The sequence below is a fragment of the Musa acuminata genome, chromosome BXJ2-4 (assembly GCF_036884655.1).
Source record: "Musa acuminata AAA Group cultivar baxijiao chromosome BXJ2-4, Cavendish_Baxijiao_AAA, whole genome shotgun sequence".
Classification (NCBI taxonomy): domain Eukaryota; kingdom Viridiplantae; phylum Streptophyta; class Magnoliopsida; order Zingiberales; family Musaceae; genus Musa; species Musa acuminata.
Genome location: NC_088341.1, coordinates 34,053,587 through 34,081,253, shown reverse-complemented (window position 1 = coordinate 34,081,253; position 27,667 = coordinate 34,053,587). Strand labels below are relative to the sequence as shown.

The following is a 27,667-nucleotide window of genomic DNA, read 5'->3' as shown; positions in this document are numbered from 1 at the left end:
ACTAACATAGCAATGTAGTCATCTGTCATGACATTGGAACTGTGGTATGACCTACACATTTCATAACCGAGCTAAGGGGCTAAACGAAGACGTTTGTGCTGAGTTGATTGAAGAATAGGAAAACCAAAGTCTTATCAGTATGTTTCATGAGGGAGACAAGCGATTACACTGCATGAACGTGATGGTTTTTAGACCATCCATTTTCATGGTTCCAATGGTTGACCGGTTGAAGAACAGAAACTTGAAAGAGAAATTACGTAGAAGAAAAAATATTGACGATCATAAATATCTCATATTACAGTCTTTCTCATGATTGCTACGGCCACAAGAATGAAGTCAAGCAGTAAGGTCAAGTGCCTTTCTGTTTAAATCTGGAAAAATTGGTGATATAATTTACATTGGCTTACAACAATAGACTCTAAACTTGAGGCTTCATCTCAGTATAAAAATATTGATGGCCGAGGATGGCTGCCTTGGTTTGCACCACCATCGTCAATGTTAAAAGCGGTCAATCATCCATTCTGTATCCTCGATGATTTTGTCAGCATTAACCCAAGTACCACAAGTCTGTGTATCCTTCGGAACTCACTAGGATTGTTATATGATGTCATTAACGAGGCACAAGGCAGTCATCCACTAAGATGCATCCAACTGCAAAGTGTGAACCTTTTTTATCGAATGGAAGCAATTGGCCACAAACATCACTGTCTGATTCAGAAAAACCTGCTTTCGTCCCCACTGATTTCCACTTCAGGTGCTGCGTGCTGTCGCACCGTTTCATTTCCTCCAATTCCAGGCTTCATGGAAATCCAACCTATTACAAGGTGATCTGGATTTTGACAGATGCAGGAAGATGGAAACTCATGGAAGTCACCCCTCCCTGGCCTCATCTCATCTGGTTCCCCCATGAAGCCTCTCTGGACTAACTTCACCTTCCTGGAGAACATCTCCCACTCCATCTGTTTGCATGCCTTAAATAAAGAGCTAAGCTTTTTAGCATTTGGCCTTATGGTTCTCTTGTGTCCCATGTACCTCCTGCACATATGGTGTAGATAAATGTGAATGACGCTTGCTTGCTACACGAAAAGAAAACTATCCACAACCAACCAATTTAGGTATGTGATGACAGCTCTGCAATATGGATTTAAGGTGAATAGCTGAGTCTGAAAAGTATCATTTTGCCACATTGATATAATGAAGAAACACAACAAGATTATGGTGGAGTGTTGGCACTTTTTCCAAAGCAATGTATGTTTGCCCCCGGTTGTCTAACAACAGAGTCAAAGTGGAAAACTGAAACAAAGTAAGGCAATATAGCAATGGAATGGTGATACTGTCAGTTTTGGTTAGACATGTTCTCAATAAATTTACAAGATTAAGAGAAAAAAATAAAAAAAGAAAGTTGGGAAAGACAGGTAGAATTGTTTGAAATCATGTCATGATGTTTCAAAAGACTTCAGATGCCAGAGAGGAAATTGGGTTAAGCAGGAGATGAGATCTGAAAATTTTGATGTGTACAAGGGAAGTGTTTGCTTCATGCACTTGTGAGGACAGTCAAATGAAGCAAATTAATTCCAATGTTTAGTTGCAAGAGAAAAAGAAAAGCCAGAAGTATACACATGATAACCAAACAAACAAGATAACCAAGGTTCTTAAGAGTTAAGACAACTTCATAAGCAAACTAGAGATGTGCTTGCATGTAGAATTTATCAGGATCCCGATGCTAAAACAATAAAATATGACATGTTGCACTGAGACTAAGTAGGGGATGAACATAATAACTTATTTAGCAGGTTAGGATCTGATATCTGCGATGACAGACAGTAATATGGGCGGTTGATATTTAGATCTGCATAATTTGTCAGTCAAAGAAGGAAAACAGTAAACAAAAAAGGGCACTGCAATAAATCATGAGAAAATATTGTCAACTTAAGAAATAACTAGGGCATAGTTTATCCATAATATTAGCCTAAATGTCCTTTATATAGGCACTCTCCATGATATGGAAGAATTGTTAGGTTCCAGACCATCATTTTTTCCTTACAAATCACCAGAGGTGCCTGGTATTATGTAAAACAAATATCAAAGTGAGTCTTAAGCAAGCAATTAGAAAAGGAAAAGGACAAAGGAGAAGAAAGTTATTCAAGTGGTAACTAGTCATACCTGTGACCAGCAAGAATCTTAGCCATATTTCCATTATTATTTGTGGCAAAGACATCACTCTCATCGCAAACAATGTAGTCAATAGCAGCAAGACGAGAAGAGAACGGAAGGAAGGGCTTCAAATCATTTCCGGCAAGCATTTCCTTTGTATAAAAATTTGGAAAGAGGTCTTTAAGAGGCTGCAAGCTTGCTTCTCCACCATATATTTCTCCAGAAGCAACATAAAGATAAGTGTTGTTTACAAAGCCAAGAGCTCTTAGCATTAAACCTACTTCTTGTGGAGTCAGCGGACATTTTCCTCGGCTTCGCTCCACCTCAGCTCTCATATCCTGCAAAAGTATCAACTTAAACCATGGATTTATGGAGAATATGTAGCCCTTACTACTGATGAAGTGGAGATCATAAACAGCATACACATTCACAAAGCTTATTGCGATGTGTTAAAGGAAAAACAAAATGCACATGCTTCATTCTTCCACCAAAAGCAATTAGTAAATAAATGGTAGTTCACAGCAGAGATTAAAATCTCAGTTCAGTACCAATGCCAATCCTTGGTCGGACCTGTATGATATCTGTATCGACCATATCATTTGTCAGTACAGGTCAGTACATGCCAACCTAAGCCTAGGTTCATGCCTGGACAAGCCAAGCTCAAGCCAATAAGCCATGACTTTATTCACCAGGCAAGTTGGGACAGGCTCCAATGTGTGAGTACGACTGCTGGGCCAAGTGAGCAATACCTGGGATGCCGAGTGCCTTGTTGAGGCAGGTAAAAGCATCTCGTCCGGAGACCGTTGACGTGCTCGACCAGCACCTCACCTCATTGGAGCACCTAGGCAAGCACCCAAGTGTCTTTTGACAACACTGATTGTTAATCTTTCCTCAATAAGTTTCAGGTTGACAAAATTGAACTTCATTATGGAGGAAAATTCATCCAAAGGATAACATTGGTACCTAAAATGCTTCTAAAGCATTATGGATCATAGATCAATGCATTTAATGAAACTATGGTTACAATGATTATTAGAAAAGTTGTCATAGATTATGCAATTTGAGGTACAAAATCCTACTTGTGGAAGCCAAAAGAAAATCCTACTAGTTAAAGTTGAAAAGAACCAATGAGGAAAAATGGGAATATTCTCACAGGTAATGTTGCCCAACGCTTCCTAATTTCACCAAGCTCATTACGTTCTTTATCTCCACCACCAAAGTAACAGCCAGAAAATGCAAGCATGTCAGGTTCAAACCTGCAGTATCAATCAAGAAAAGGATCCGGCATGATGATGATATGCTGCCAAAAATGAATCATAGGAGCTTTTAACCTAAACAGTTGTTAAACAATGATTGGCTTGGTCAAGCCCAAAGATGAAAAGGTATTAACCTTCTTGCATTCTTTTAGACAAACAGCTCCAGAGATTATTAATGGTACAATATACGTAATATCTGACAATTGGGAAAAACTGACCGCCAGGTACAAAGCAATTGAAACTATGAAAAATGCTATAAGCTGAATCATGAAAGCACAAACATTTCTAGTCCTGCATAAACAAAAGATGAGTGTCATTCTATAATAAGGTTTTATTCTGTTGAACAGTTGAACAATTTTTAATTTAAATTATGATGTGAATCGTCTTGATTTAATATATCATCAGCTAAATAGTGTGCCACATGATGGCTTGATGCCTGCTTAAGTTCTGACTAGACTGTAGGGTATCAGATGTGAAAAAACAAACCGAGAGCAACTACATAGGAAACTTCAATTTTGTCAGAAGGGCCAGAAAGTCTCAATTTAAGAACCATTTCTGTAAGGCTCTTCCAAGCAATGAGTTCCAGTCCACTACTGGTTTCAAGAACCAATGGGACTTGAATGCTACCTGCATAACTTGCAGTATACTGACTTGTACTGTCAAGGATCATAAAAAATAATAATAATAAATCAAAACCATTTAGCATCAACCTATATGGTTCCATACAGGTCCCTGGTTGGACCAGTAAACATGGATCGGTACTCACCAATCTGACTAAAATTGAAAACGTTTCTTCCAGTACAACTATTATGTCAAGAATCATATACATTTAAATCATCTGTTTTTTGCCTTATGAACATAAACATGCATTGTCCCATTCATATTCGACATGTTTAGTTAACAGTAAGTTCCAAAATGTAGGTTGACCCAACTGCAAATCAGTGAACTGTACTTTCCAAGATTATATTTGTTGGGATGGGAGAAAACAATAATGAAATGCAACTCAAGAGACAACAAGAGTTGACATTTAAGTAGGATGGGGAAGAACAAGTGCGTCTGAGTTAGTTGATCCAGATCAATTTGATTCTGGTTGACTTTACTTAAGACGGGCTTCAACAATCAGATTAATCCTTGTCACAATTGGTTGAATAAGGTTGAGACAGCACAATACCAGTTAAATTAGTATATATAAATAAATAGACTAGGAGCTTACGAAAAACATAAACAGCTATGGGGTTTCATGGAATTTTTGGTTCCTCTGCAGCCAAACTCAATTGGTATTATTTTGAGCTGCCTGGACACTTAGAGAGGTCGGGACAGCACATTTGTATTTGTTGATAGAACTTTTTATCAGGGCAAGCATACCAGCACTGAGCATTTGTGACTCCCCTTGTTGACATGATGAACAAGTGATGACCATGAAATCGAGTAGCAACATGAAAACCAAAGCTTTAAAATGAGAAAATTCAACCTAAAACAGAACGCTTCAGAATCAAGGAAGAGAGGTATATGCTTCAACCATGTTGGTATAGCTAGTCTAGGCACATCCTTAGCAAGGGAATACTAGTAGAAGAAAGCTGGTATATAAAACAAAAAAGATCATGTTATGCAGGTAAACATTTTTTGTTAAAAATAATGCCTTTAGCATCAATTTGGCATGCCGAATAGGAAAGTTTTTGGATAACTCTAACAACTTATAATGCCAAGTATATTTCCAACAAAAAAAATAAAATACCTCAAATGGACAGCAATGTAACGTGAGCTCATTGTTCGCATTCTCTTGACCAGCTTCCGACCAATTAATTTTATCGGTTTTGTAAACCTTAGTGCATGATAATTTACGCGGCAGCGTAACTTCTGCAGTTCCTCATCAAGTTTGTTTGTAAGCCTATAATCGAACTTGGTCAACTGCACAGCCTGCAATTTATCAATTAATTGATAATGTTATTATAAAAACACAAATTAGTTTTATCTGATTCAGTAAACTGTATAACCTAACTTTAAATATAGTATACGGCATGTCAGCCATTTTCCCAAAGTTACTATAGCTTTTTTTAGTAACCACTACTGTTACAATGCATACTAAGTATATATCCAGTGAAATAATGGAAACATTCTAAAAATTGCTATCGGAGTGTCTCCCAACTATTTCCATAAAGGATTGACAAATTACTAGAGAATGAGAGGTAATCAAAGCTAGTTTGTGACCTTGAACTCCTGCCTTTTAACTGTTCAAGATAACATGGTTCCAAATACCAATCAAGCTGATATATATTGATCAGTGTTTACTGGTCCAATCATACACCTCGGTACAACTCAGTAAACTACTCATTTTTATTTTTCTATTAGTTTACTCAGGGTTTAGGTGGTACAGGTCAGTTCTCGGAACCCTATTAGTTCAACAGATTATCAAAATTGTTACCAAATCAATATTTAGAATTTTGCATCAGAAGTTTCTCAACATAGCAGCTCATAGAGAAAATGCATCTGATATAACATGAAATTGGGTATTGGGAATTATGAGATCAGTATTTACTGGTTGAAAAAGGACCTGTATCACATCATATGATCTGGTACTAATGGATATTAATCTTATGTTGTGTTTTCCAGTTGGTTGGTACCAGGCAGTATAAGTCAGTATACCTCTCAGGACATCAGTACCACAGAACTAGCACCAGAATGAGATTTAAAACCTTGTATTAAGATTTACCAGCATGTCATATGTTGTTGCTAGAAATTTGATGCCGCTTAAGGATCAATTTAAGTACAACCTATCAGACAATAGGTAATAAAAAAAATACCAAAAATGTTAGAAATTTGATGATGATATGATATTGTGTTTGCTAAGATGGAAAGAAGGCTTGGAGTTGGATTCGGAATGAGTTATTCCCATTCTTAATGTTTGGAAAGATGTAACAGCATTTGTACTTTATTTCCATCAGAGAAAGAATAGTCTGCTAACCCACAAAGAAAAGCTGAAACCAAAGAACTTATTCACCTCTGAATTACTGTCCAACGTAACTATTTATGGTGAGCATTGAAGCAAATGACCTTTCACATGAGAAACATACCAAGTCGAACGGTGAAAGACCTCAGAAGTTATGATAAATAATATGGTAGAGATGTTAAATTCTATCATGTAATCTGGATGAAATGGCTAAATTAAGCACATATCAAGCAGTCTGCAAGCTTGCTTACACGTCTCCGTAATAGTAATGGAAGCACTTGTTCAAGGTAATATTCAGGAGTAGATTTTCTTGGAACGCGCATTGTGTATGGAGGTTTTTCCATTGACCTCATTACTTTGTCTGGAATCCTTTTAACAACAGGTACATCTTTCGAAAGGGAGTTAATGAACCAGTCAACGTCAAAAATGTCTGCAAAGTCACTGCAAATGCAAAAAATAAACCTGTTACATACATTGTATCTAATTTAGAAACACAACTAGTAGTAATTGTCTCATAAAGTCTCCATGTTGTCACATCACCTGTCGTCTTTCCAAAAAGAATGATGATCAAGCTCAGGAACAACTAAAGTGGCATTTAAGATCCGGGCTACAACAACAGCATCCGTTATCTGATCATTAAAAAGTAATGGTTAAAGTTTTCATCGCTTAGAAGAAAGAAAATGTACATACAACCACAAAGTCCACTTGTTCTCTGAGATTTCTATTTATCTTATGCACCTTCATTCAACAGCATAAGATGAATCAGAGAGGTAGTACAGTCACGATGAAGTTATCACAAAGAACCATGTTTTTCTGATCCAATATGGCCAAACTTACTTTGAGAGATTGGGACCCTATAATAAAAGATGGTTAAAGCAAAATTTTCAGGGTACATCCTTCTGTTTATGTGAAAAGGAAAGTGAAAAAAGCAAGATGGTGGATCACATGCAAACTAAATCTACTGAAAGACGAAACTTCTTGACAATCTTCTAAACCCTTTATAAATCACTTCTTGATGACAATAAAATACCAGAACATGAGAGAAGAAATGCAAATTTACCCCTGTTCTTTGTTGGTTTAGTCCTCCACTTGTTGCAATTAACAGGTAACCGTTGGATTCACTATCATGCACTGCATCTAAATCACATGAAAAAAGCAAATAGACTTTAGTATGCTTAATGGTACTTCCACGTTGGTGGTGAAATTTGACCAACAAGAACACACTTCACTTTTTTCCATATGTAATCGACATCGAACAAAGACAATAGTGAAAGAGATGCACAAAAGCTAAGACAATGTTACTTAAGGCAAAGATTAAATGGAATGTTACATGTAAGAATCAGATATCTGATCGCATAAAAGCTAAGACATTGCTGTTTAACAACTACTATACAAACATGTCGACTAAACTGTTTGACCTTATACCATTAAGAAATAATTTTACAAGTTATTGCCCTTAGTAATTCTCTGCAGTGAATTTTTTAGAAAGATCCATCTCCTTAGAGTTTATAGCTCAAGGATATATATCCTTGTCCAATGAAAAATGTCCTCCTAATTGAGATCCTAAGTTCTATCAGGTTGTTGCTGACAAATAAAGTTGACTGATCAAAAGGTTGCACAGGAGGTGGCAAGGATTGACAAGTTCAGCAACCATAAGTGAATATATTATAAGCATTAGATTAATTCATACCATCGTGGTATATATTCATGTCAGATATTGATCAGATAAATGGGTCTGCATAATAAGCCTATTTAGTTTCTAGCCAGACTTTTTTGCCAGGATTCATTAAGTTTGGATTTATCAAGAACCTGGCTTATCAGTCATTAAAAGAAATTTTCGTTAGGTCATGTAAAGCATTATAGTCAAAATTTACTCCAAAATTAATGATATTCTAGAAAGTCCATTACTTGAAATAATTGGGAAAGGAGACCTAATGAGTACAGAATCTCAAATCGATAGTTCTAATCTCCCTTCTAATGCTTAAAAGCCTTTCCCTGTATTGCAACTCCAGTATATTCATGGTACAGCATAGTATCAAGTTTAAGTTCCTCTGCTGCTGTGTCACAACTTAGCAGCTTTAGTCCCACCAAACAACTAAAGCTGATTTACTAAGCTCAGGGGCATAAGCCAGGTATTGTGCCCATGCCAGACCCTGGTAACAAAGGTGCAGCACCTTGCATGTGCATGCCACATGGTTACATGATCAGGCACCGGTAAGCTCATTGGAGACAATTCATAGATACATCCGATTCGTACTGTGTGGACTTTGGATCAGCACAACTTACCATTTCACAGTATGTGACAGAAGTCCTTTACTGCAAGTGGCATACCAACCTTCTCCTTAATAATGACAATTGCACAAATACCTCTGGAAGACTCATAGAAAATAACAAAATCCTAAACAAAGGCATGTAATTTTGAACCCCAGATACAAGAGATATGTTGCACATTCTTTGTCTCTGCAACTTCATTTTATCTCAACCATCCTCTTCAAGTGTGTGCTAAATCAAACAATTATGGGGTCGGACAAAACTACAAATGTGAAATGGAAAGTGAAAAACACACCTGAAACTTGCAAAATGTTTTTTAGTAAATGAAAGAGGAAGACCAGACGATGAAACGAGATGTAAAGAAAAAAAGGGCATCCAGCAAGGTTATGCCTGAAAAGCCTTTATATACTTGATTAGTGACTAGTAGCCCATATAAGATCTTGAATTAAGTTGCAACAATCATCCTAACACATTCATATTTGTCGGAATTTTTTTGTATTCTGATGTATTCTGTTGAAGTGAATAGTTTCCTTAATACCATTCATATTCGTCAGAAAATTTTCATTTAACATCCTAGAACACACGAATATTGTAAAATATGTATTTTTTACTTTGTACATAGAAACGAAATTCATAGCTTCTATATTTATCAATTATTATATAAATTGTACAAAATACACATTCATCAAGTGCCCACCTTCATCCTTGACAATTCTAATGGAAAACCACAATACAAAAATCAGCACAAAAAGATAGGGAAAAAATAAAAAGAAATCCTGTTGGTAATGCTGTAAGGAACTTACCTCTAAAATGAGGGCTTCTATCACTACAACCATGATAGAGATTTGCAAATTCTGATTTCCATATATCAGTTGGAGTACTGTATCCAACCTGCAAATGTCTCCAATTTGACAGTATGAACTAAAAATGATTCCAGTAAGGAATAGTATAACCATTCAAGTTACTGTAAAGCACAACGCCGCACACTACATAGATGACAATTATCTGCTTCCAAAAAATATATCATTTTTAATCTTTTTAAACTAAACCATGTTAATTCCATAAGAAGAAAATAGATGCAAGAATATTAAACGATTGCACTGCACAAAAACAATTAAAAGGGATAAACTTTCATTTAATATGTCAAATGAACAGTAACAACGCCATAATGTACAGAAACAAATTATAAAGTAGAGTGGAAAGGAACAAAAGCATAAAAGCAACTCCGCGCATCACATTGCGTTCTCTAAGAAAAGAAAAACAAAAAAACAAAAAAAAACTCTATTTCCAGTACTTTCATGCTTTATTAGCTCATACCCTTTTGGATCGCCACCGTCCGCGGATCCGCGACCACTCGAGGTCGGCAGCAATCTGACCAGTGAAGAGCGAGACGAGGCCGAGGGCGAAGAGCATCACACCACACAACACCGAGCGCGAGATGGCCCACCTCCACTGGCAAGCCCAGGCGGTCCGGAGCCACTTCTCGGGGACCAGGAAGGCCGAGCACGGCGGGGAGACCCCACTCAGGCCCTGGGGACTGAGTTGCTTCGCCATTGTCACGGCCATCGAGATCACTCACTCATCTCAAGACGCTGCGATCAGAAACTCCTACCACGGGGGTTCTAACGGGGACGCAAGCCCGAGCGAGGCATCAACGGCGCCACGTGATCATCGATCTAAGGATGTATCACGAAAAGAATGGTTGCGTCGGAGGGGATGAGTGGGATCGGCAATGGCGGAGGGGAGGGGTTTAGGGGACTGTTGCTTAGGGTTCGTGACGGGCTCCGGAGCGGGATTCGAGATGGCGTAACGGAGGAGGGGAGGAGGGAAGGGGAGATGTGGGGGGAGCCAAACGAAGTAAATAGACAGCAATGAGAAATGGATATGGGAATAAATAGCGGAAAGGTTGCATTTGAAACCCGCCTCGTTTCATTTATTTCATGTGTGAATTGACGGTTATTCTAAATAGGGCTGTGAACGAGTCGAGCTTTTGATCAGTTTTGACTCGTGACTCGTTCGGACTCGCTCTTCAATGTTAAAAAACAAAATTAGGAATCTAATTCTAATGCTCGATTCCTTTTCTCTTTTCGTGCAAAGATAAATTAATAATTGATATATTTAAAGAATTATAATTGAGTTATTTAATAAACATAAATGAAGTAAAAAAATGAATATTTCATCTAAAAGAGTGCTTGAATTTTTTTTTCAAATCATACTCTCTCATTAGTTTTTAGGTAAAAAAATTTATTAATTTGATTAAAATATTCTTCTCCGTCTACCAACACTATCAATTGTAGTTGTTTATAGACTCATTACAATTTGTTTAACTTCCAAAGTTTTTATTTCTTTTTCTCTCTTGCCCACTAAGTATTTACTGAATTACTTATAAAACTATCCGAGATATCAAAACTTGTTTACTTATTTTTGAATTAATCAATTTATTCTTTTACAAGTGGACCTAAGCGATATTATAATTAAGTTGATAATTTATAAATGAATAATATAATGATGTTTGGACAATCTCGACTAAGTCTATAACATTAATATAATAATGTTTCACAACCTATACAATCCTAATTAAATCAATTTAGATAATTTCAATTAGATTCGTGACATTGATGACAATGATGTCTTACAATTTAGACAATTCAAATTAAATTAGTGATATTGACATATATATATATATATATATATATATATATATATATATAATAAATGAATGAGTTGTAAAATAAGAGTAATTGAGGGTTGTTGCCATCAAACATAATAAATGAATCTGCGGGGTTCATAATAGATTAGAGCCACGAAGGTGAACAATTATATATCTCGTTTAAGGTTGGTGGTTTGAATGCCAAGCATTTATGAGGATTTTTAAGGCTCTCGTCGTGTGTTCTTCTTCACTGACTGATACATAAATTTGCCGACAGAGTAATAAAAGTACTAAGCCACCATCGAGGCTCATCATTGTCTTCAATAAATATTATTATGATTATCTGAAGGTTAATTATATTTTTATAAGTAATTATTTAATATTTTATTCTTTATATTTTTAAAAATTATATTAAAATTATCATATGTACGAAAGTAAAATATTTAATCTCGTTTCTTTTTACGTCATCAATTTTACTAACGAAAATATCATACATACTTAATAATAAATCAAAATGAGAGAGACTGAATACGTGTTCGATAGTAAATCATACGAGTCGATGACATGATGAAAAATGAAATTAAATATTTCACTTTCACAAGTATAGAGATCTTAATATAATTTATAAAAATATAAAATCGATATAATAAAAATAATAAAGTATAGGGATAATATATAATTAACCATATTTTTTATCAATATATATAAATCACTTATAGTATCTATCTTGTCCACCAAAATTAGAATTAAATATCCATTAATTGAGTTGGGAATGTGTTCGATCATAAGAAACTATGGTTGATGAATGTTATATTCGTTAATGATGAAGAATAAACTTTCGTGTCGAAACAATGGATGCTTCATATTCTTTACGAACCATATTACCTATAGATGTATATATATAAAATGAAAAGTAGCCCCAACATCATGTTGTTACTTTGGGATGAGAAATTACATGTTGTGTAAAGTGGAGACAAAGGCATTAACTTTGGTGAGAAGGAGGTGGTGGTGAATCGGTCCCATCATTAAGAACAAGTCATTGCATCACGAGCCTAAGTGGTCGGCTAAATACATGGAATCACCCCAATCCAAAGGACAAGTAAAGATCACATGCAAGATTCCATGAAGAACCATCGGATATGATGTTGGTGCAACATGTGATGGCCTCCCACTGTAGTCTTAGTAGATTGCCGACGCATGCTTTGCACATTATTCCTTCACAACATGGTAATAAAATATCAAACATTTTGATTATTTTTAATTAAGGAATATAATATTAATAATATTAGTCGACGATGATGTATTGGTATCATCTATCAAGGTTTAAGTGTCATCTAATAACTTTTCATATCTAAAATATTGATCTGATGGCGATAGATTGCTATATCTATTTGTGAAAAATTGTTCTAAATCCTTGTTTTTATAATAATAATAATAATTTATGTATTACTAAAATGATATTTATAGTAGAAAGAGACTCAACATAAGGATTTCAATTGGTTCGTGACTATTGTTTGGAATGGCATTATCCCAACTCCATATTTGTAATATAATATTAATTGTAATGGTATTGTCTAGAAATTCAATTAAAAAATCATAAAAGGAAGGGAATTTTTTTCAAACTTTAATTTTCGTATGCTACCTAAATATTATATATATTTAAATAATATTTAAATTAAATTGAAGATAAATGATATCATTAGTGTGCTTTCCTTTATCATTAAGGATCCATAGAGAAGATTAGAATGATATCGTATATCTCGCCGTAGATCTATCTTAGAAAGTCGACATTAATGATGGGTATTTACTAGAAATTTAAATTAATATTTTAGATCCCTACTAGTGAAAGTCACTTATTCTTTACTTATATACTATTTTAAATAATTATAATTACATTTAGTAATGCCTAAAATCTATCTTCATCACAAATGCAATTATTGCCTGTGGTTCTCTATATTTAATATCAAAATATTTGGTCGATCCATTATTTGTATGGCCCATGAACTTGCGAGAAATTAAACTTGTTCGGTGTGACCATGCAAGCGATCGACCCATACGTTCCTGACGGCATGAGTCAACTTGTACGGACTTTTGTTGTGCGATGCTAACCCGTACGATTTGGGTAGTGTGGGATCGATAGTCCACCGTATATAAGGTTAGCTTCTCTCCCCCTTGACTACATGTCGAGTTGTTCCACATCAGCTTCTAGTGATTACCACATGTCACCGACCATCCGTGTGGAGACATTCCTTCTTAATATTTATTTTTATTTTTGTGTAAGATTAATTTTCTATCTTTATATTTCTGGTTATTACATTTTGTAGAAATTAGATCCACATGTCGGTGGGATCTGACGGAATCAACTTGTCGCAGTTGACCCCAAGAAAAGAAAATTGCACGCAAAATGAACAAAGATTAAACTCTCCGTATGACAAATTCTGTTTGTCTCATACGTGTTTGAAGCTAATCGAGCATCTCAAGCTGAGATGGTGGAACGTTAGGTACTTAGGTCAGGAAGGGATGTGTGGTGCATGCTATCAGGTATATATATACGCCGATATGTAGCTTCATCTCTTGCTCGAAGAACGTTGACATTGTTACGTACTTAGGTCTTGTGCACTAAGAATGCTGCGTGCTCCGGCAAACCAGTGACCATCGTGATCACCGATGTGTGTCCCGGCGGTCCCTGTCTTGCCGAGTCCGCCCATTTCGACCTGAGTGGGACTGCGATCGGGGCAATGACAGGGTTCGTGGAGCAGGAGTGCTCCAAGTGCAGTACACTAGGTCAGAACTCTCACCAGTATATTTCTTCCATGTCTACGTGAGGCTGTCATGAACAGTACTGCTACAGGGTGCAGTGCAACGACCGGGGCGCCGGCGTCGCCTTCCATGTGGGCGCTGGAACGAACCCGTACTACTTTGCTGTGCTTATAGAGTGCGAACGAGGGGACGGAGATATCTCTCATTGGTCCTTATTGGATCTTATCCATAGGACTCAATAATTCATGTTTTTGGATATCCAATAAGATATGGGCTCCGACGAATATCTCATATTTGAACCTTTACTCATTGCAATACTTACTATATGTGTGTGATCATCTAGGCCCAATATCGAGCTGGTCGTGAGTCATATCTGTTAGAACTCATTCTGGCTCAATGAATTATTATTTCTATAATAATTCACTCGACTCATTGATTGCAGACGTACTATGCCACTACGTCGTAGTCCACAAACGATATAGGGGAATCCAATCCATTGAACCTATCTATCCTTAATTATCGTATATCTATAGTCCATTATCCATATAATATCTTAATGATTGTATACTGGGCATGGTACTGTCAGACTCATACAGTTTCTACTCGAATCTCGTTTTAATATGATTCTCCCCAATAATTCTTTCTCTCTCAATCCGAATGACTTTGATCAGGGATTTGTCTGAGTAAGAACAGATAAAATATTCCTCTCATGACACTGAGAGCGAATGGTTACTCCCGATGACCAGCTGTGCTATATCTGAAATATCCAAACATATAAGTCCTATATCAAAAAGTGGAGCACTCATACAGGACATCCTTAGTACCTCAAGTATAAGTACCAAGTATACCATTGTGACAACAGAATCATTGTTTGACAATGAGATATCATTAACCATCTAACATTTCGTGAGCGAATTAATCAGTGAATTCGTTCTCCAATGAATACCTACATTGTATCCCTAGTATCTCCACACAAGCAACTATGAGACAAGCTGTCTCCATCATATGGACGGGTATATAACATACTAGTCTATTTGGTTATCTCGATGTTATTCTCAAGTAACCTATGATCAGGTTTATTTAGGGTATATATTTAAAGACGATTCGGTTTCATTATCATGATCTTATCACGATCCGATTCCCATTGCACAAATTCATGAACATTACAATATATATATATATATATATATATATATATAATTAATATAATAATAATAAAAATAAAAAAAAGACTATGGGTTAAATCACAGGTGTCATTACTTACGTGATTGACTTGCAGGATATTTATATTAATATAATATTCATATGCATAGAGTAGTACTACTTATGTATCAAAAGAGTAGAATGACATATGATGGGTTGAATTGATGTTAAATGTTATATATGTTAATCTTCATCGATTTGACTTAAAATAGAAAAAAATAAATATTGGGTACATATTATTGTGGTGTGATTGGCCATAATGGCTGTGCAAAGATGTCCATAAAGAAGCTGACATAGAACGTAATGTGCCACTACCAAAAGCATGCGAGATCTATCCCTTTGATAGATCTCCAATACTTTTTCTTACCTTTTTAGTGGGTAAAGACTTAAATTGACTTACACCACTGATTTAGATTCAACAAAATTAATAAATCAATTATCCCATCAAATTAGATCATAATAATTTAATTAAATAAAATCATTTAATCATAAGATATAAATTAGCTTACTTCTGATAAATTAAATCCATTTGATTATTAGATCTTTAGTAACTCACTTCTCAGAAGCAAGTTATAGTTTGGAGTGGTTTTGTTTCTTCTTTGTTCTAAATGATAAAACGAAGTGTTTTGCCCACTAGTGCTGTTAAAAACAAGAATAATGTTTTGTGTTCTAAGAATCTTCTCAAAAGCTTTCTCATCCATCTGTTCTATGACTGAGATCACTACTTTTAAAGCTAGCATGATGTGATATTGGAAGACATCTATATATATATACATATATATAAGTGTTAAAACATTGATATGATGTTGATCTATCAAACTTATTTATCGAAGATTAAAGGTTTAAAATTTCATCTAATTTATTTTTCATATATCGGTTCAAAAATTTTCAACTTCAAAATTTATTTTTATCGATTATATTTTATAAAATATAATCGAAGGTAATAAATTCAACCTAAAATTTATCAAAGGTAAAATCTTAATAAAAGGTATATTTTAAAGATTTTATCAAACGTAAAATCTTAATAAATTCAACTTAAAAATTTATTTTTATGGATTATATTTTATAAATTAAAGAAAAAGCTTATCCTCAGAAATAGATGTCTACTGGGGGAGGTTGGTTCTGGGAAAGCTAAGATGCAGATGGCCACCGTCTTGGAATCAGTGGCGTCAAGCAAGTTAGCCAATCAAAGCCAATTAATGATCTGCTGCTGTACGTTTTGAGTCGTGACTGTTTACTGCTGTTTGTCAACCTAATAGTGTTTGTCTATACGCTACATAGCTTGTCTTAAGCCGAAGACGAATTATCAATCTAAGCAACACAGCGATCCTCTCTTCCATGGCTGTATGCTAAATATCATTTCTCATTTTTCGTAAGGATGATGCGAAGATTTAGTTTGTATGCTGTGGCTGATGAAGCAGCTGCTAATTAACTGTGTCGAGTTCTTTTACCCTCAGAATAAGAAAAATAACATGAAAGAGGTGGCCAATTGATACAACAGCACAACTTGGTGGAACCCTTCCTTTAATGATCAGCCAATCGTACACTTTGAGCTTTCTCAGTGTTTACACGAATCTTGGATCTAATTTTAGATTTGCAGTGCATTCTCCAATGGTGTCGGCCGCCAGATTTAGAAGAAGAAGAAGAAGTGGCCATCTTCTTAGATGATGATAATTTAATTACAACGTTAAACCAACCCAACCTCTCAGTGTCGGATTCATCCGAGGAGGAGGAAATCGATCTACTGGAGGTGGCGCATGCGAATGTAGAGAAAGAAACGAGAACCGGAATGGGAATGATTACTTCGTCGATCGTCCTCAGAGCGTGAGCATGGAGATCTGGGTCAGCATCTCGTCACTGGGGCCGAGCACCCTCCGCCGCTCCTCGCTGGTGGCTACCCTGTCGTGGAGCAGGCGGAGTGCCCTCTCCCACCTCCCGACTAGCCGCTGCAGGAAGATGCGGCCGAGGCGGAAAACGAAGAACCGGAGGGAGACTGCCAGCTCGGCGCAGGAGTTGGGGAGCCGGGCGGCGACGAAGGGGAGCTTGAGGGCGAAGGGGCAAAGGAGGGAAGCCAGGATTTGGCAGTTGCTGTGCCCGCCGGCGAGGAGATTCATCTTGGCGATGATCACCAGGTGGACTCCCATCCCAGTCAACCTCGCTGAGCCAATCCAAGATCGTCCGAGGAGCCACCGACCTCCTCTCCCCCTCCAACGCACTACCGTGTGTTACCATGTCTCGCTCGGGGATTTATTTGGTGCTATTAGCGCGGTGGAGAAGTGCCCTCCGAACTTTTAGTTTGACGTCATGGTGTTGGGATGATGATGCAAGGCGTGAACTCAAGTTTGATGCATGGACGACACTACCCTCGTCGGAATAAGACAATTATAAATCCGAGTCGAACCACATTCTTTAAATTTATACGAAGTCATGGGAGCATCGGTCCGGTCCGGTCCGGTCAGAAATGAGGGTAATTTAGTCTTTTCATGCCGAGCCCCACGACCACCCTTGTCAGGATCAACGGCGGACGGGTCTGTCTGCTGACGTATCTACACCCGATTGGCCCCTGCCAGAAAAGGAAACAGGGTACACTGCGTCGAAGACCTGTGGCCAGACTCCCGGTCGGGTCCGACTCTTCCGCCCACTCGTTGTCCGCCACGTCACCGGACGCGGCCCAGTCGTGATCCGGCCTCCGCCAGCAGATCCGTCGGGGATGGAGACGGGGTGGGACCCACGGCCCCCTCCTCGTGTCTGAGGAGGTGGTGGGGAAGCGCCGGGTTGCGTCCGGGAGACGATCACCTGGCCTGACTTCCATCGTGTCGGTCCCACACTCCCGCAGATGCACTCGCTCTCGGCGGAGACATTGATGTTAGCGTAGAACGACCCGCTGCTTGCTTAATCTTTCTCGAATGATATTTTCCTTTTTTTCTCTTTTCTTTCTTTAAATATTTTAAGCAAATCGAGTAGTTTTTGGGGTTATCATATTATTTATGTACTCAAATAAAAGGACTTAAATATTGAAAAATATTCTATAATATGTTAGAATTAGCGACCCACACAAGTGTCATAAATTCGCACGAGGAGGGACGCATACGACTTCCATACGAACAACAAGAATTGAAGGGTGGTTCAAAAGATATAATTGTGAATAGTAACCTATCAATTTACATGATTGATTTCCGATGTCTACTTCGGATAACGAACCCCACGTACTAATTACTGGGGTGGGTCCACACACAGTAGATAAGAATGCGAGATGCAATCTCGTCACTAATAGGAGGGGGTTATCGTTGCGAAGGTATGTCCTTTCTCAGCGGCGGTAGATGGCACCCGTAGAGCTTTGTTTATGGTCTGTCTCTACATCAAAGAGCAGCTTCGCGTCCGTCTCAATCCTTTATATTACTTTCTATTTTTGTCGATCTGGCAACGTGGTATGCCATTAACCCATCGATGCGCATTCCTATCCTTCTTTTTATACTTGATTTATAAGCTAATCCATGATTTAGTGAATTAAAATTTGGATTCGGTTCGGTGATAGTCTATGGATTTTTAGTTTAGCAGGCTGCACAGGTTCCGTGGTGGAGCCCTCAGGCGAAAGCGGTGGCGCTCCGCCACTTCCGGTCGCTGGTCGTTTGCCAAGTGACGGAGACGAGCCGTGATCGTGCTCGGCTGCGGCAGTGGGGGCGGGTCCAGAGCCATCTCCGATGGGTGACATGATGAGACCCGCCGCTGCTCCTCTTCTTCAGGCATATAATAATATAAAAATATAAATTACCTTAAGTTTTCAGATGAAATAATATTGATAAAAATAATTTTCTTAGAAAATATACATATTTTGAGTATTTTATTATTTTTATTTTTTTAAACTATTATTACATTTTTTTATTTGATTCATTTATAGTATTTATGATATTTTTTAATAATGTTTACAGTATTTTAGTAATGTATTAAAAATACCATAAATATTATTTTAAACATACTATAAATGACATGTTTCTTTGATATAATAAATACATCGTTATAATATCATACTTTTAAGCTCATAATTAGTTTAGTTGAGATTAAGACCCTCCTTATATCATTTACTATGTTCTTAAGTAAACTTCATAGTGTTTTTGTTATGATAATAAGAACACCATAAATATGTCAAAAATACTACAACAAACCAAAACATTTTATTTTAACAAGCGAAAAAATATTTAAATAATAATTTAAATATTTTTAAATCAAAGGAATTATTTAAAAAAGAAAATTGAAGATATTAATTAAAAAATATAATATGAAATCAAAATCATACTGTGTTAGAAACTGTATTCAGATAATGTTTATTATAAATCTTCGCCGCCTTGTTTTGGATTGAATACAATGATGCACTGATAAGGTAATAATAATTGCAAAACAGCTATAGCACTGTTAAGGTAATAAGGCCTCCGATTAGTGATATAAAAGTAATAAAACAAAGAAGAAAGAACAAAATTATGCTTTGCTGATGCTGAAGCAGTAAGGGAAGAGAGGCAGAAGAATAAAGAACAAGTAGTCGTCCATTTGGACTGATTTATTTGTTGAAGCAGCTATAATTAAAACCTGAAAAGAAGAACGGAGAAATATCAAAACGATTTCTTTAATTCAACTCAGAATCATTCATAAAAAATGGGATAGGAATTGGTAATATGTGGAAGAAAACAGGGAGAAACTCCAGTACAGAGCCAGCTTGTGAAAGCTATAACAATGTGGTACCTGACAGTTGCAGTAAACAGAGGAGCAACAGGAATGACGTCAAGATCATCCTACCATCCTACCATGGGAACCAGAAGAAGATTGAAAGGGGAATGACTTAAAAGATCTGGCTCTTGTTTGGAGATCCGAGGATGATCCATATCTGCAAAAAGGCATCATAATTGATTGTTCAGGTCATGATCTCAGTAGTGAAGCTATTTTTTTTAATTATTAAGAATATAAATCGAAAGATTATGCCTCATCTAATGTTTTAAGCATTTTAGATGAAATGATATCGATAAGAAAAATTAAGACACGAAATATCTTATGTTTATATTATTATTTTTAGGTCGCACTTACAAATGAAGGATTTAAGCTTAAAGATCGAGTTTCATCTTTCTACCAAATGACTTCGATAAAAAACTAAAAAAATACATCTTGGATATGCATGGAGAACATTTCTTGAAAGCATAAAAATGATAATTATATTATTATTATTATTAAAATTTTAATATCAAAAATTAAAATCAAGTAATGATTGATCCAAAGGTTGTAGCGATACCGATCTTAAAAAAAAAAACTAAACTCGTATATTCCTCTCTTTTTATCATTCACAGGATTACTATGAACGAATATATTTGTAATCTCAGTTTAGTATTTGGTCTCTAGGAGGCCATGTTCTTTTATAGACAAGAATATAGAGTCTACGATAATAAATAGGAGAGTCACTCAATTAAGATCATCTCATAAAAAATTCTACTACAATTTAATTTTCATTCTATTCCTTGATAATTGTAATCAAAATCCAATCAAGTATACAATATATCTTATCTAATTAGATAATATCACATAATCTAACAAAAATAAAATAAAATAAAATAATTTAAAATTAAACAAATAAAATAAAATTTTATTTGAAAGTAATTTTACTTAATTGGATTATCAAATTTTAAAAAATATTTTACATGTGCACATGAATTTTATCAAATACGTTAAGTCTAATAAACATAATAATATAACTACCAATGTGAGTTACAGTGATTATGTATTAGCAATATCATACTTCTTTCATATATTACAATATTATTAACTATTCCTAATGTAGTTTAAAATGACTCATATAATTTATTTTGTCAAAATAATCCTAATGTAGTTTAACTATTCCTATGTATTGTCAAAATAATCCTATTTTATCAAAATAATCCTATTTTGGAGAGATTGTTGTGACGCGCAACTATGCTCACTTATCCACCCCATAGCCTTCTATATCCAATCGATGTCCCCACTACTAGCAAACGGTGTAGCAGCGTTACTACAATCGCTGTAGGCAACGACACTATTATAGTCATTGTAAGCAACGACACTATTACAACTACCTATGACAGTCGCAAACAATGACACTATTGCAGTCACCTATAACCAAGGCAGACTGAACATTACAAGGCTACTACACACACACAATAGTGCATGTGCCTTATAAGTGAAGGGCACATTATTATGGACTTAGCTAGAATTGCCTAAGTCGTGAGGTACCCTTGTGGCCAAGATGTAAACTTAGCTTGCGTTGCTTAAGTCGCGAAGCACCGTTACGCTAACTTCTCGGACTTAGCTAGGATTACCTAAGTCTTGACACACCCTTGCGATATGCATCCGCAAAGATCAGCCAATTTGTAACCTCACTTAGGTCCTGAAGGATCTGTAAAAGAGAAAGTTGATTAGTTCGAAGAATGAGCGACGGACAAGTCCCGACGTATCACGAAGAGGGAAGCTTTATAAGTAATTTAGTGAGCACCTTGCGTGCATGAGAGAAAATAGAGAAAGGAGGAAAATAAGGACTTTAGAAGGTTGAACGAACAACCGCAAGTCTACAAACAGCTGCTCACCAGGTGCCGGGCGTGAAGGCAAGTTTCAGTCAAGAAAACGTGTGAACTTGTGAAGATTGTTCAACGCTCGACTATATACCGAAGCCCCATTCAGCCCAGTGCCACCCGAGGGGTTCCAGGGTGCTGAGATGGTTGACATTTTGTGTGCTACAGCGAGCTGCAGAAAACAGTCCGCGACACACGAAAACGAAGCCATTTTGGGGCTTTTTGGCTCGACACGGTGAGTGATCGCACTATGCACTGCAACCTATTTGAACATATATTTTTATAAGCAAAAATATATAAAACCAAGGCAAAACAGGTTTACATGTCTTTGTTCAAGCATGCAAAAGCGACGAATGATTCGTTGAATGAAGTTGTTGCGAGTGCGCGATGACCGTTTATGACATTCTCCCCCACTTAAACTGTCGACGCCCTCATCGATGCTTGTTGGTAGTTGTTGATGATTGATTCTTCATGTTGTAGGGCATCTTCGAGCTCCCAACTGGCTTCAGTTTACATGTGCACCATTGGGTAGCTTTATCTTCCGATCCGCTAGAATGGTTTCAACTCGCTTCTCATAGGAGGCTCTGGTGGGGGATAGCCGAGTTGAAACACTTCGGGAAGCATCTTGTAGATATGAGTGGTAGGCTTTCAAGTTGTTAGCGTGAAAAATATTATGAATTTTGAGCCACGCTGGTAGTTGCAACCTGTAGGAGACGTTGCCCACCCTACTGATAATTGGGAAGGGCCCTTCATACTTGCCCACCAATCCTTTGTGTACTTTGTTCATAAAAAAATAGAGTGATACTGGTTGGAGCTTCACTTCTTCATCTTTTTGGCTACCTTCTCCAAGTAAGCCCGCGTAATATCTACATTTCGATGCCATTTTTTGGTAAAGTGATATGCTGACAGACTACTCCCAGTGTATCCGATAGCCAAGGTGTGAGGAGTCGATGATTGTTGTCCTATAATGATCTCGAAGGGGCTCTTGTTGGACTAGAGCTTCGCTGCAAGTTGTAGGAGAATTAGGCTATATCCAACAACTTCACCCAATCTCGTTGGTCAGCACTCACGTAGTGCCGAAGATATTGCTCAAGGAGCAAGTTTATCCTTTTGGTTTGGCCAAATATCCAGGGGTGGAAGCTTGTGGAGAAGTATAACTTAGACCCGAATAATTTGAATAGCTCGGTCCAGAATCATCCCAGGAACCGAGCGTCTCGATCACTAATAATATTATATGGGACTCCCCAATACTTCACCACATTCTTTATCATCAGCTTGGGTGCCTCCTCTGCTGAACAGTGTAGGGGTGCAGCAATGCAAGTTGCAAATTTTGAAAATCGATCGACCACTAAGAGTATCGATCCTAGTCCCCTTACCGTCGGAAAACTTAATATTAAGTCTAAGGAATCTCCAATGACCTTTCTAGTACGGGTAACGGCTCCAAAAGCCCCACCGGCTTCCATTGCTCCACCTTGTCTTGTTGGCAAGTGAGGCATGTTCGAACATACTCCTCCACATCAGTCCCCACCTTCGGCCAATAGAAGGCCCTCTCCACGAGAGCCAATGTTCTATGAATGCTTAGATGTCTAACCCAAAGGGAATCGTGACACTCTCTTAAGAGTTCACGCCTCAAATTGTCCACTTGAGGAATATAAATCCTATTCCTTTTTGTGTAAACGAGTTCCTCTTGGACCCAAAATCATCGTGTCTTGCCTTCTTTGATGAGTTGTATTAGGGTTACTGCCTGGGGATCACTATACAATCCATCCCTGATCTTGGAAAGGAAGTTGGAGTGCAACTGACTTGCTTGGCCTCTGCCCTCCAACTGTATGACATTCACTCGCTCCACCTTCCGGCTCAATGTATCGGCCACAACATTTGATTTTATGGGCTTGTACTCCATTGTCATATCAAACTCAACTAGGAAGCCCTGCAATTGTGCTTGCTTTGGGGAGAGTTTCTTTTGAGTTTGGAAATAGCTCAAAGCAATTTTATATGTCCTCAGCACAAATCGTGATCCAAGAAGGTAGTGCCGCTAAACTTGTAGATAGTGGATCACTCTTGTCATCTCCTTCTCATGTACCAGATACCGTTGCTCGGTCTCGTTGAGTTTACGACTCTTGTAGGCTACCGGATGACCCTCCTGCAGGGGTACTTCTCTAATAGTGAAGTCTAAAGTATTTGTATAGACTTCGAAGAGCTTCCCATAGTCTGGCAATTTGAGTACCGATTCTTCCAACACAGCAGCCTTTAGATCTAGGAATGCAGCTTCACATTTGTCAGACCACCTCCAAGGCTGCTTCTTCTTCAGTAACTCTGTCAGTGGAGTTGTACGCTTCGAATACCCCGCTATGAAGCGTCGATAGTAGTTGACAAAACCAAGGAAGGATCTCAACTCTAGCACCTTCTTTGGAGTTTGCCATTCCATAACTACTTGCACCATTGATTGATCCATCCAAATGGAGCCATCACCAATTCGATGCCCCAAAAACAAGATTTCCATTTGAGCAAAGTAACACTTCTCTCTTTTCACGAACAAAGTGTTCTCTCTGAGAACCTTGAACATTGTCTGAAGGTGCTCGATATGCTCCTCGAGCGTTTGGCTGTAGATGACAATATTGTCCAAGTAGATGACCACAAACTTATCCAAATACTCTTTGAATAATTGGTTCATAAGAGTGCAGAACGTGGCCGGAGCGTTGGTTAAGCCGAAAGGCATTACCAAGAACTCAAATGCTCCATACCTAGTCATATAAATAGTCTTCGCTTCGTCGCCTTCAGCAATGTGCACTTGCTAGTATCCCGCCCAGAGGTCAAGTTTGGCGAAATACTTGACCTTGCCTAATTGGTCGAACAAGTCCACGATGAGTGTGATTGGATACTTGTTCTTCATCGTCACTTTGTTGAGGGCTTGATAATCAACGCATACTCGAATGCTCCCATCTTATTTCTTTTGGAAGAGAATTGGAGCTCTGAATGGTGCTTTAGAATTACGGATGAGACCATCGCTTAGTAGTTCATATAACTGCTTTCTGAGTTCTGCCAACTCAGGAGGGGGCAGCAGTATGGTGGTCTTGCTGGAGGCTTCACTCCTGGCTCCAGCTCGATATGATGATCCACGCCTCTGTGTGGCGGTAGAGTCTTCGACAACTCGGGTGGCATAACGTAACGTTTGTGAACTCCTTCAGCACGTTAGCCACCACAACAGGTTCATGAATGACCTTCTCGTCGAGTGGCTCTAGCTTCATAGCAGCCACAAATGTTAATTCGCCTTTTCGTACCCATTTCTTTAGGTGTAATGCCGATATCTATTGGGGTTCCCTGGTTCCCCTCCGAGAGACAGGAACCACACAAGGGTCATCACCTCCCATCATGCATAGGGAGTTTAGGAATGACATTGACACTGACTTCGTTGCGTGCATGAATTTCGTTCAAAGAATCACTTGGAAGTCATCCAATAGCACCGCTATCATGTTAGTACTCCCGTCTATGTTTCGATCTTGATGGGAACTCTCTTTGCCAACCTGGAGATTCGCTTGACCTCCGAGTTCACTGCCTTCATTCGACATGGGTTCTTCTTCAAGATCAGGCCAAGTTGCTTTGCTTCTCGATCGACAATAAAGTTATGGGTAATGCCCGTATCCACCATTGCACGGGTTGTTTGGCCATTGAGCTTAATATCCACATACATTAGCTCTCTACTCCATGCTTTTAATGGCTTTACCTTCAAGTTCTCCCCCACTTGGCCCCGCAATGCATTTAACAAATGCATTGCTCCCATTCGGGGATCTTGCGACTCCTCATCGTCGCTGCTAGATTCTGAATTGCTTGAACTAAGGGCGACGACTTTGCCCTTGTCTGATTTTGGGGGATGGATGAAAGCTGTTAGAGTATTGAGTGCATGTTTCTATGTGCACTTCCTCACCATGTGCGGCCCTCCGCATAAGAAGCATCCGTCAGGTTTTGGGGCTTTGCCTTTTGAGCTTGGCTCTTTGTAGGAACTCTTCTTCCTCTGTTCGCCTTCGGGCTCCTTCCCTCGAGAATATTTTGGAGGGCAGTTTCTTGAAGATTGCCTTTTTTTTCTCGGGTCCTCATAGGAAACAAAGTCGATGAGCCTTTTTGCAGTAGTAATTGCCCTGATCACATCGGAGACATTCCTTCGATGCAGTTCTTATTGAGCCCATGACTTCAAACCATAGAGGAAGATGAATAGCTTATCATTCTCGGACATGTACTGTATGTTTAGCATTAGCACACAAAATTGCTTCATGTAGTATCGGATGGAAATACTTTGGCGGAGTTGTCTCGACTTCCTCCTTGCGACGAACTCTATGTTCTCGGGTAGAAACTGAGTTCTCAACTCTCGCTTTAAGTCCTCCATATGTCCACCCGATACTGACATTGTTGGATCTCCTCCTAACGGGTTCACCACCAAAGTTTTACATCCCTATTCAAATACATGGTTGCTATCAAAACTTTAGTTTCTTCAGAATCAGGCCTCGTAGCTCGAAAGTATTATTCCATGTTGAATAGGAAATTCTCGAGCTCTTTGGCATCTCGAGCACATCCATAACAATGTGGGTCGGGTGCCCTCAAGTTATGTGGCAACGCAACGTAGGTTTTGCTTTCTCCATATTCAGTGCCCTTGTGAGCATGGTCACCCTAGAAGTGAGATCTGCCATGACTTCCTGTAGATGTTGCATGGAGTCTTTGGTGTCATCTGACAGTCGATCGACTAGGGCCTCGACATTGTCGATTCGGGATTCAACTTCTTCTTGTAAGCTCTCTACCCCAAGAAGCCTTCGTTGACCTTGGTAGAATTCCTCCAAGCTCGCTTCAAGAATATCTACGTGGGTTTCCGCTGTTGTGAGTCTCTCCTTAGGGCTCTTCTTCCCATGTTGATGCTTTAGATTGCGCCTCCTCCGTTCATGGAGAGTAGCCAATTTCTCGCTCATCATGTTCGCTGCCACGATCCTCCAAAGTGACTCCAACAACATGAGAGCGAGTTTGCACAGCCTACCTACAGTTGCTTGAGGCAAAGGTCTAGCTTGCCCCGCCTTGCTTGATTCGCCACGATGCTTTGCCATGGCAAAATTATGAAGTTCATTCGTTGCTTGCTCGAATTGCTTGCCCGCTCTAATACCATAATGTTATGGACTTAGTTGGAATTTCCTAAGTTGTGAGGCACCCTTACGGCCAAGACGCGAACTTAGCTTGCATTGCCTAAGTCGCGAAGCACCCTTGCGCCAACTTCTCGGACTTAGTTGGGATTGCCTAAGTTTTGACTCGCCATTGCGATATGCATCCGCAAAGATCAGCAAATTTGCAACCTCACTCAGGTCCCGAAGGACCTGTAAAAGAGAAAGTTGATTAGTTCGAAGAATGAGCAACGAACAAGTCCCGACGTCTTATGAAGAGAGAAGCTTTACAAGCAATTCAGCGAGCACCTTGCGTGTATGAGAGAAAATAGAGAAAGAAGGAAAACAATGACTTTAGAAGATTGAACGAACAACTATAAGTCCATAAACAGCCGCTCACCGGGTGCGAAGGCAAGTTCCTGTCAAGAAAACATGCGAATTTGTGAAGATTATTCAATGTCCGACTATATACTAAAGCCCCATCCAACCCTATGCCACCCGGGGGGTTCCAGGGTGCTGAGATGGTTGACATTTCGCGCGTTGCAACGGGCTACAGAAAATAGCCCGTAATACATAAAAACAAAGCCATTTTGGGCCTTTTTGGCCCGACGCGGTGAGCAGTCATACTGTGCACCGTAACTTGTTCGAACATATATTTTTACAAACAAAAACACACAAAACCAAGGCACATTAGTGACAACATGCAC

At 38.3% G+C, this 27,667-nt stretch overlaps 2 protein-coding genes across 2 annotated transcripts; one reads left to right on the top strand and one right to left on the bottom strand.

Moving 5' to 3' along the window:
- Positions 1-253: 253 nt before the first annotated feature.
- Positions 254-10,467, bottom strand: LOC135610452 (O-fucosyltransferase 29-like). Its single transcript, XM_065104973.1, has 9 exons — positions 9,946-10,467; positions 9,432-9,519; positions 7,418-7,494; positions 6,898-6,986; positions 6,609-6,798; positions 5,146-5,327; positions 3,308-3,410; positions 2,164-2,492; positions 254-1,035 (listed from the first exon to the last, which is right to left on the bottom strand). Exons 1-9 carry the CDS (start codon positions 10,192-10,194, stop codon positions 714-716), a joined length of 1,629 nt encoding a protein of 542 aa, XP_064961045.1. The 5' UTR covers positions 10,195-10,467; the 3' UTR covers positions 254-713.
- Positions 10,345-14,103, top strand: LOC135608757 (uncharacterized). Its single transcript, XM_065101795.1, has 3 exons — positions 10,345-10,485; positions 13,742-13,819; positions 13,888-14,103. The coding sequence occupies exons 1-3, from the start codon at positions 10,345-10,347 to the stop codon at positions 14,101-14,103; spliced, it is 435 nt and encodes a 144-aa protein (XP_064957867.1).
- Positions 14,104-27,667: the final 13,564 nt, after the last annotated feature.

Excerpts from the sequence above, each read along its gene's own strand:
- LOC135608757 (XM_065101795.1), top strand. The coding sequence starts at position 10,345 with ATGAGTGGGATCGGCAATGGCGGAGGGGAGGGGTTTAGGGGACTGTTG. Across the intron at positions 10,486-13,741 it reads TGTGGGGGGAGCCAAACGAA|CTAATCGAGCATCTCAAGCT; the intron begins GTAAATAGACAG and ends ACGTGTTTGAAG. Across the intron at positions 13,820-13,887 it reads TGTGTGGTGCATGCTATCAG|GTCTTGTGCACTAAGAATGC; the intron begins GTATATATATAC and ends TTACGTACTTAG.
- LOC135610452 (XM_065104973.1), bottom strand. The coding sequence starts at position 10,194 with ATGGCCGTGACAATGGCGAAGCAACTCAGTCCCCAGGGCCTGAGTGGG. Across the intron at positions 9,520-9,945 it reads GACGGTGGCGATCCAAAAGG|GTTGGATACAGTACTCCAAC; the intron begins GTATGAGCTAAT and ends AGACATTTGCAG. Across the intron at positions 5,328-6,608 it reads CATTACTATTACGGAGACGT|GCTGTGCAGTTGACCAAGTT; the intron begins GTAAGCAAGCTT and ends GATAAATTGCAG.